The sequence below is a fragment of the Triticum dicoccoides genome, chromosome 3B (assembly GCF_002162155.2).
Source record: "Triticum dicoccoides isolate Atlit2015 ecotype Zavitan chromosome 3B, WEW_v2.0, whole genome shotgun sequence".
NCBI lineage: Eukaryota > Viridiplantae > Streptophyta > Magnoliopsida > Poales > Poaceae > Triticum > Triticum dicoccoides.
Genome location: NC_041385.1, coordinates 577,215,946 through 577,226,336, shown reverse-complemented (window position 1 = coordinate 577,226,336; position 10,391 = coordinate 577,215,946). Strand labels below are relative to the sequence as shown.

General features: G+C 49.5%; 1 protein-coding gene across 1 annotated transcript; it reads right to left on the bottom strand.

Moving 5' to 3' along the window:
• Window positions 1-1,649: 1,649 nt before the first annotated feature.
• LOC119277187 lies at window positions 1,650-3,468 on the bottom strand. The gene is made up of 2 exons (XM_037558429.1): window positions 3,380-3,468; window positions 1,650-3,254 (listed from the first exon to the last, which is right to left on the bottom strand). The coding sequence occupies exon 2, from the start codon at window positions 3,213-3,215 to the stop codon at window positions 1,950-1,952; it is 1,266 nt and encodes a 421-aa protein (XP_037414326.1). The 5' UTR covers window positions 3,216-3,254; window positions 3,380-3,468; the 3' UTR covers window positions 1,650-1,949.
• Between the last annotated feature and the right edge of the window lie 6,923 nt (window positions 3,469-10,391).

The window sequence follows — 10,391 nt, the reverse complement described above, 5'->3', positions numbered from 1 at the left end:
TTGCGGCCCCGCTTGAATCAATATAGCCCTTGAACTGAATCCTCTCAACATAACCATCCATCCACTTGAAATGTGTGCATTTCTTCAGGATCTGAAAACAACAACATGAACCCTAAATTCAAAATTCGAGGGGAAAAAACAAAATATGGAGAAACCAGAGCAAATGGTAGTGAAAGAACGGGCTAAGAACTGAGATCTAGCCTTGCCATCCCTTCCTGCCATTGTTTTGCTCAAGCACTTCACAATTTCCCGCCCAAAATTTCCATTCTCATCAGTCCTACCGACCCACCGTTTTAGAGACTCTGGGCGTGGGCAGTCAGGGCACCTTGTGAGCGGCACTGGACCATACTGACGCCATTTTGATTGCGTGGCGGAGGAGGTGGGCATCTGCACTAGGTCGCCGGAGAGGGTCCACCGGAGAAGAGGAAGAATGGGGAAAGGGGAAAAGCAATGGGCGGCGGCGGGCGGACGGGCACGGGCGGAATCTCTTCTAGCTGCGAAGAGGTGGACCCGCGCTTACTGGACAAGTGGTGGGTCCCGCGCTTACGTGGATAAGTTGTGGGTCTAGCCCATAACAGCTAATGAGGGCATCAATTCAGTTTAAGGGTCATGTCGTGTGTGGGCTATTTACTCGCTCAAAAGTGTCGCCCCCAAGCCATTCTGTCGAACAACGTCTCACTCCATCTAATTCCCACGAAAGATGTAGCACAAGAGCTATTGACCCCTAAATTCACACCCAACAACTCTGAGGGTGTCCCAATCCTAGACAACCTGCTCGTCTGAGAGGCCAAGAAACATCAAGCAACCCAGGACAGAAGAACCCCCCCCCTCCACCCCCCTGTGCGGCGATCACTTCACCACTTAAACACAACACAAGCCGAGAAAATAATAGTTCAGGCGTCGTGGCATGCATCGTAGGGGTAAGGAAGCCCTGTCTGCGAGATAGAAATAAATTAGAGAGAAAGAAATCAGGAGCTCAAACTAAGAGATCTGAAGAACATATTTGCATAGAAGTGTTGTTTTTCTTGTTTTAATGTGATCAGGAAAAAAATGTAATCAACTTTCAGAAAAGCAAATTATATATACATAAATGTTTATTGTTACAGAAGTGTGAGCTGCAAATCATGTATATGTAAATTATTAGTGTTACAAAAGTAGGAAAACTAACAATAGTTCTCATAAATCATTAGAATGTGGTGGCATGAAATAACCTCTTTGTTGGTTTCAGAACCTAGTGCGAGTGTTCATAGCACGAATGATGACGTGAATGAGGCGCCATCCAGCATATTTTTTGACAAATGGGCAGCCGGATTTGTGCAGTTCGTCTCCATCTGGTTCGGCGCCGAATAGGCCCGCCCTTGTTCTTGCTCTATTGCGTCGCGAGGAAGGCCGGCGCCAAAGGCATGACTCGTAGATTCACAACAAACATTTGGATTTGGAGCCGGCACCTTAAGCTTTTGCACTCCCACCATATACAAGCTCTTCTTCGTTACAGACTCTTTAGTAAGCACTTTACGAGTAGCAAACAGACACTTTAAGAGTAGCAAACAGGTGTCTGAACCAGTTGCTCAACAGCAAATCTGGATACAGGCTGGATTTGCTCCACAATAACATCAGAGGCAAAGCACGCCAGTCACTCTGCCCCAAGATTATTCAAAGTTTGATTGCTAACTGGGAAAGCGAGATACAAAAGAGCAGCAGGACTATATAGCAAATGAAGCCTCAACATACATACGGTATCTTATTACAATATACATACTCCCTCCGTCCGGAAATACTTGTCGGACAAATGAATGAAAATGGATGTATGTAAAAATAAATTGCGTCTAGATACATCCGTTTCTCCGACAAGTATTTTGGGACGGAGGGAGTATAAGAGTAGAGATAGAGAGGGTAAAGCAGGCAGACCAAGTAGGACATGGCCTGAGAGCAGACTATTATGGCTCTCATCAGAGCACAGACTTGATCAAGTTGGTGCCGCGACTCCTGCAAGATCTGGATTTATGCTTAATCATACGCACACCAGCAATCCCGTTGCCGTTCCCATTGGCATTGCCTTTGGAGTCGCCCTTGCTGTTGCTGTTGGCTTTGCCCTCATCATTGTCATTGCCGGGTAACACTAGCTCCATGCCGGTGAAGACAGCAAATATGTCGTCAACCACCGAATCGCCGCAGCGCTCATCGAACTCCTTAGTTTCAACGAAGTTGGTGACGCAAAACCTGCCTGAACCCAGGCTGACAACTTCGGTGGGGCACTGACTGTGCGGGTACCACCCCTCTGGCATGTCAGTATCCTCCCAGATTCGAGTGTGCTCCGGCAGCGGCTCCTCCCCTCTGAGGACACCGGAGATGTCGGCGACGCAGGGGAGGTGGATGTTGCGCTCAGAGACGCCAAGCCAGAGGCCGAGCTCCGGGTCATACTCCGCCCTGCCATGAAACGGCATGAGCCAGTTGCCAGCCTTGCTCCACTCGCAAGCCAGCGTGTCAAAGCAGTAGGTGCCGACGCCCCTGATGGAGATACAGATGGTGTGGCCGCCAACCAGGGCATAGGAGCAGATGGAGGCTTGTTTGTAGGCCGGGTCGTGGACGAAAGGCGGCGGCGGGAGGGCGTCGCAGTGCCAGGCCTTGCTGGAGTGGTTGCAGCGCCTGCGGTACGAGATAGACTCAAACTGGACCTGACCCTCCTTGTTGGGCCTGAGGATCCTGTCCATGATGTAGAGGCCTCCGCCTTCGCCTTCGCCTTCCTTGGAGGTGGTCGGATTTGGAGGGATGGAGAAGGACAAGGGGTCGGACTTGGGCGTGTGGAGGCTGGGCATGGTGTCGATGCAGTGGGTGTCGGCATCGAAGCGGAAGATGCGCGCGGAGCTGTCGGTGAAGAAGAGCTTGGTTTCAGTGAGAGGGAAGCAATCCATCTCGCCCCATCGATCGTACCGAGTCTTGGCGCATATCGATGGTTTCATGTTCACCATCGGTGCCGGCGGCCGAATATACATCGGCTTCTTCTTCTTGTTGTGCCCCGCCCCCGCCGAGGAGTTAGCTGATAGGGTTGACTTGTCGGGCATGCCTGTCAATGGAGGCACCACTTTGGCATGTTCCGCTGCTTCTTCTGGTGTTGGGTAGAAGAACTGGTTGTGGGACAGGTCGAAGCGCCGCAGCGTGTACGTGAATTTCTGGCAATCCGACACCAGGATGTTCAAAAACCGCCGGGCGCTCATCTCCGATCAATCCAACACCTCAAAGATCCTCTTTCCTTCCTGCAGTAGTTAGATTCAAAAGAAATGAGGAACAACAAATTACTAGATGATACCGACCCAAGGAATAAGAAGCAGACGGCCGACTGGTGCAGAACGGCCCAAAGAACAAGAAGCAGACGGCCGACCTGGTGGAGAACGACGGCGCCGCCAGGGGAGGGGGAGGCGAGGGGAGGGGAGGGGAGGCGAGATTGGCTCTGGGTGGGTGAGGTACGTCTAGGGCACACGATTTCTTCTTCTTCTTTTATTATTATTATTAGGGGGCTGACCGGTGGTTTTGTTGGGTCGGACCATGGCCCAATGTTTTTTTGGGCCTGGTAAACCAAACCCTTTTTCCTTTCCTTTTTTTGCAAATTACTGTAGAACTTTATTTATTCTCCCAGCATTTCCTATTTGGCGCCTGTGGCGCGGAGGAAAAGGTGCGCCCGGCGGTTTAGAAATCGAGACCTCTCGAGTCAGAGCATACCGTTGTAACCACTATGCCATCTCGATAGAATTTGCCAACATAGTTTCTTTCCCACTTTTATTCTCTTTAGTTGGGGAAACTTTTATCTTTTTCCTGTTTTTCTTCTTTTTCTTAAATGCGCTAATTTTTCAAAATCGATGCACTTTTTCTCAAAATCGATGAACTTTCTTTCAAAATTAATGAACTTTTTTCAAATCAAAGAACTCTTTTTTCAAATTCATTGAACCTTTTTTTCAAAATCTTCAAGTTCGATGGTCTTTTTCCAAAACTAATGAACTTTTTTTTCAAATAGATGAACTTTTCTTTTCATATTGGATGAACCTTTTTTCATAAAGGATGAACTTTTCAAACTCATTGAACATTTTTTCACAATCGATGAAGTTTTTTTGAGTTCGATGATCTTTTTCCAAAATTTGTCAACTTCTTTCTCAAATAAATGAACTTTTCTTTTCAAATTGGATGAACTTTTTTCAGAAACGATGAACTTTTCCAATTCACTGAACTTTTTTTCGAGTTCAATGAACTCTTTTTTCATAAACAAAAATAAAAATGTAAGTTGTACTGCGTAATAAATATCGCGGCTCCTATAGTTCTTAAAGAATTCGCGTTGCAGTCAATCACTCTTGTCTAGAGGCTGTAGTGGTTAGCTGGACCATCGTTCGAAGCAGCGACCCGAGTTTGAGTCCTCGTATTGGCATGTTTTTGTGGGCCCCAATTTGTGCTTGCAATCTCTTCATTTATTAAACTACTAGTAGAATTTTCTCATGTGTGTTGCTACGGGATACAATGCATATAAACAAGTACGAATCCAAGGGGGTGAAACCCTTCCTCCAACCCAAACAAATCTATCCCCCGTTGATAGCGATTAGGCAGATCCTAATTATGCGGCCGATTTTACTTGATTCGCCCCCTGTGTGTGACATAACGTGAAGTTGCTTTGTTTTTTAGGTAATCGTGAAGCTGATCCAGGACTCATACCCCAGCCCGTGTACCAGACTAAAACACCTAGCAAAGGAAAAAAGCCCAGCAGCAACACACGCTCATCCCCTTTATTTCATGTTGCTCCATCGACAAAATCTAATCGATGTATCACGTAGATTGCAGTCTCTTGCGACCTATCTACCTATGGTCTATTCAAGTCTCTGCAGACCACCGCCAGGATAAATATTCTCCGGACTCCAAGCGAAGATCGGAAGGGGACTGCTTTCCTCAGGGATGAATCCAAAGGGGGTCTACCCACTAACAAATATATCCCTCGTTGATAGCGATTAGGCGGATCCTAATTATGCGGACGGTTTTACTTGATTCACACGTGTGTGTGTGTGTGTGTGTGTGTGTGTGTGTGTGTGTGTGTGTGTGTGTGTGTGTCACAACGTGAAGTTGCTTTGTCTTTTTAGGTAATCGTGAAGCTGCTCAGGGACACATGCCCCAGCCCATGTACCAGACTAAAACACCTAGCAAAGGAAAAATCCCAGCAAATACGAAGCCCAACAACAGCGCACGCACAACCCCTTTATTTCATGTTGCTCGATCGACAAGATCTTATCGATGTATCACGTAGATTTCGGTTTCGGTAGAGAGACGCCTTTGGGTTTCCCCTCTCGTTAGGGTTTCCCCTCTTGTTAGGGTTTCTTCTCCTCTCGGCGGCGACGCGCTTCGTCCTACCATAGAGACTGCTCTACCCCGCCATCCTCCTCCTGTCGGCGATCGTGGGGACCTCTTCCTCACGGGCGGAGGGGTGAGTGGATCAGATGGGGACAACACCGCCCGCGAAATAATTTTTCTCGGGCAAGAGAACCATGGATGATGGAGCTTCAGGATCCGGCATGGCTGTGTCCTATCTGGAGGCTATGATGGAGGAACTAGGATTGAAGGAGGATGATCTCCAGGACGTGGTGGTGGATGACGAGGAATTGCAGGCAGAGGCGACCCAGTGGATGGCGATTGCAAGGGTCCACAGAGTGAAACCCTACAGTCAATACTGGTTCTATAAGAACATGAGGGTTTCTTGGGATCTGGCCAAAGAAGTGAAGATTAGGCTGCTAGAAGAGAATCTCTACACACTGCAGTTTTCGTGCCTTGGGAATTGGGAGCGCGTGATGGAGGATGGGATGTGGACGTTCAAAGGCAAAGCGGTGGTCCTGGCTCCTTATGATGGCTACACTAAGCCATTGACAATATAGCTCAATAAGATAGATATATGGATGCAGATCCATGACCTTCCAGATGGGTTCTTCTCCAAGATCAAGGCACTTGCTGCTACAGTGGGTGAGTTTATTTATGCTGAACCAAAGTCACATGATTTTGAAGTAAACTTTGCCCGTGTTCGGGTGAGGATAGATGTAACCAAACCATTGAAGAATGATGTTTCTCTAGTGATTAAAAAGAAAGACACTCTACAGAGCGTTCTCTTTAGGATCAAATTTGAACGGCTCCCAGATTGGTGCTCAGTCTGTGGTTATCATGGGCACCTGTTCAAGGAGTGCGGTGACGGGGTCCATCCCCTGACAACACTTGTGTTTAAGGATCTGAAAGCTTCGTCGTTTAAAGGGCCAGGTGTGGCACCCCAGCTCAGAGCGACCGGTTTACCTTGCATTGCCAACCCAGAGATCATGTCTTCTGGCAACACACAACATCTTGGTACAGAAATCACCGCTTTATTGAACTAGCGGAAGCACAGAGTGACATTACATCAAGTTGCGAGGCCAAGCGGCACACTCGGTGCGGCTGAACAATATGTACATTATTTAGTGAACATAAAGGGGCCTCGAGCACGACATCTACACGGCAGCGGAACAACGACGTAGCGGGACTCCATAACACAGGGACACCACTGTGGACACGGTCTAGACACAGCAACACTCCGATCCAGTTAGACTTTCCTAAAATCTGGCATAACACGCCAGGTCAGTACATTGAATGTACTTGCAAGCTCACAGCAAACATAACCACAATGACAAACAATATCATGACATTTAATCAAGTTTAATGCAAACAACATCATGCTACTTATGTAGTGAAACAAAACTTGTGCATCGAGTCACTCGGATTCTCTTACCAACAGGTCGCCTCACAACCGAACAATGCTCACGACGAAGCACGAACGGAACCATACTCGGTCCAACTGGTTACCTTGTAACCAAACCGTGATCACTTCCGGATCACAAGTAATTCCACAACAGTCAGTCTCATTGACCTCATCATGATCCAACCAGTGCAATGCAATTTCATTAGTGTGCAAGTTTTATTAATAACAATTGATCCATGGTGTGACTTACTTACGAACTGGGCCCTTATCCGCGGGCACGGCTATCGATATATTAATACACTCTGCAGAGGTAGCGCACTTTACCCACACCACGGAATCCATGGCCTCGCACTCCCATTCGGTTGGACCAACGGCATTCCGACAGAACTCTCCCATTGCCATGACACTCTTGCGGCCAGTCCGACCAACTCCCCATTGGGCTTAGTCCTGGGTGACCCAGCCTACCAAAGGCAAAACTACCACCGTCGTGGCAAATAAACAGTCCCAAACGGGGACACGGTACCATAACAACAACGGGTCCACAAGATTATGTCTGCTTAACGGGCCAGGGTAAACCATGCCCATAACCTTCCCTCGTTGGAGGCACCGATAAAAGGCATGACAACAGATGACTAAGGGCCTCCCCATAAAGGCAAATGTGGTTGCACTTGTCAGCCCAATTCAGTGGCACCATGACCCGATCAACTTTATGTTCAAGTTCAATTATCATCAGGATTAACTTGAAAATAAATGCTCGAGTCAATATATGCCATGCTTATGCAATCATATGACATGCATCACATATCATAACAGATCAACTTCATTCAAAGTTCTACTTGCACAAACTTAACTCTCAACACTTCTGGTCCTTTCCTACTTGTTATACATACTCATCACTTTAGTTGACTTTAATCAAATAAATCTTATCTTAGCATGTATGTAGGAAAAATAATACCGATAAACATATCACCATAGTCATAACAAATTTACTTAGATCACCTACTCAAGCTATATTTCACTAGTTCAAGCATTCAGTTCTGTTACTAAGCATTTTGATAATGACAAACTAAATAACACAAGCATTATTTATTTTAATACTATATGCAATGAATATCTTATAAATTCAAGTAGAAAATCATGGATAGTGCGAATACACCATGAGAATGTTATTGTGGCTTGCCTTAGTGCAGAGGAGCTTCACACTCCTCCTGGATGCCTTCTAGACAAGCTTCACCTTCTGAAATAATTCAAATGAAAAAGAAAATATCAAGAACACTTCTGAAAATTACCAGAAATTCTAGGCAGCAAGGAAAAATCCCATCTTGGGTGTGCTGCTAGGATTTTCCAGTAAGAACAAAATGCAAAAAGAATCAACTCATTTGGACTTGTAGAATAAGAGTTATAGCTGGTCAAAGTTTGGTCAAAATTTGAACTAAATTTGAATTAAAAAGAAAAACCAGGGAGATGACGTCGAAGGCGTAAACCGCCCAGGCGCCACCACTCATACCGCTTTGGCCGCGACCTGAGTGGCTGACAGCCGGCCCCGCTAGTCAAGTCAGAGGGGGGAGAGAAGGAAACTGAGCACGGTGAGGCTCCGCAAGAGCTCACGCCGGCGAGGAGGGCTCCTTGGCCAGATCCAAAGGGATAGGATGAAAGAGGAGGTCAAGACGCACATGCCCGTACCTGTAGAGTGGCTAGGGGTGGCTGGACGGGGTCGGAACAGAGCTCTCCAGCGGCGGTAGCGGGCGGATGTAGATCGAAAGTATGTCTAGAGGGGGGGGGGTGATTAGACTACTTGACCAAATAAAAATCTAGCCTTTTCCCAATTTTAGTTCTTGGCAGATTTTAGCAACTTAGAACAAGTCAAGCAATCTTAACACAATTAAAGCAAGCATGCAAAGAGTATATGAGCAGTGGAAAGTAAAGCATGCAACTTGCAAGAATGTAAAGGGAAGGGTTTGGCGGATTCAAACGCAATTGGAGACAAGGATGTTTTTGTCGTGGTTCCGATAGGTGGTGCTTTCGTACATCCATGTTGGTGGAGACTTCAACCCACGAAGGGTGTCGGGGGTTGGATGCGACATATGCCAACGGGTGGCTTATCATGGTGGGGGCGAGTAGAACGTCGCCGGTGCCTGGAAACGGGATGAGGCGCAGACATGCGCGCCGGCGAATCTTACCCAGCTTCGGGGCTCTCCGGGGAGATAACACCCCTACTGCTGCTCTGCGGGGTCTCCGCATGATCACTATGGTAGGATAGTACAGAGGTGCTCCTTGAGCTGTTTCGGGTGGCAGGAGGGAGCAAGGCTAGCTCTTTTCCCTCTTGTTATGTGTCTAAAACCTATCCAGGGCCCAACCCTTTGCATGGGTGCCCCGGGGGGTTTATATAGGCCTACCCCCCAGGGGTACAATGGTAAACTAACTGGGGTGCGGCCCCCAGCTGTCTGTCTCTCAAGCCGCCGCCCTTCCTGCCGGCTCCTGGGGCCCGCCGACTAGCGGGCCCCGCGGACAGGCCGAGCACTGTGCGACGCTTCTGATGACGCAGGCTCGGTCATGGGGTCGTGGGAATAGTGCCGCCGTCTGTCAGGCGATCACCGTCGCCATTCTCCGTCCAATCTGGTTTATGGCTTGTGGGGCCCTGACTAGGAGACGGCCGACTCCAGGGAGGCCGGCTCCCGCAGGGCCGTCTTCGGGCTCTCCGGCCGTCCTCTTCTCTCTCACTGACAGGGGGCCCGGCGATCTTCGGGCCGTACAGGCTGCCGTCGTGGGCACAGTGCCTTGTGCACTGTGGCTGAAGTCAGGGGAGGCATGGCAACAGTGCCGCGCCTCACCGGAGATCTCCCGGTGATACGGCTCACTGTAGCCATACCTACCCCCCGTGGGTTTGAGGGGACGGCCATGTCGGGGCCGTACCCTGCGTCGGTCTTCGTGAAAGGTCGCGGGCCGACTCTCATAGTCGGCCCCCTGAAAGGTCGCAAGCCCGGAGTCAGCTTGCTTTGGAGTCGTCATTTGGGGATTCGGCTCCTCCAAAGGTCGCCAGCTGGGACTCGGCCTTATCGAAGGTCGCCAGCTGGGACTCGGCCTTATCGAAGGTTGCCGGCTGGGATTCGGCTGAGGGGCACGGCCTGCCCCAATGTCTTGAAAGATCTTGGGACCCGGGTCAGCCTACCCGTGGCCCATTACTCCGACAGTAGTCCCCGAAGCTGGTGAAGCCCGGCGGGCGCCGCCTCGAAGGGCTTCAACAGTTTCAAAGTTCCTAGTGCCGACTCTGAGACCCGGCCGCCTGTTGCTTTGGGCCGCCTCACCGAAGTCGGACTCGTTCAGCGAAGGGCCGCGGTCCGCAAGTTGCAGCGGGAAACGGGGAGGCGTATCGGTCACGCTTCCCTGCCATTATTGAGACTGTCCTATCGCACGGCGCCACGTGGAGGCGATAGTCTGTCTGCCCACGCGCGTGACAGGACGGGCCGCCAGGTGGGGCCCGCCATTACCGCGCCTCGGCTCCCGAGCGGATCCGCTGCGGTCGAGGGCGGTTGGCATCCCCACGTCGTTACTGCGCGCAGTAACTTCGTGGGGGTTAATCGTGGGCGTCGTGGGGCCGCGGGCGCAGTTAATCCCCACGTCGCCCCCTCGGCTTCTCAGCCCGCAT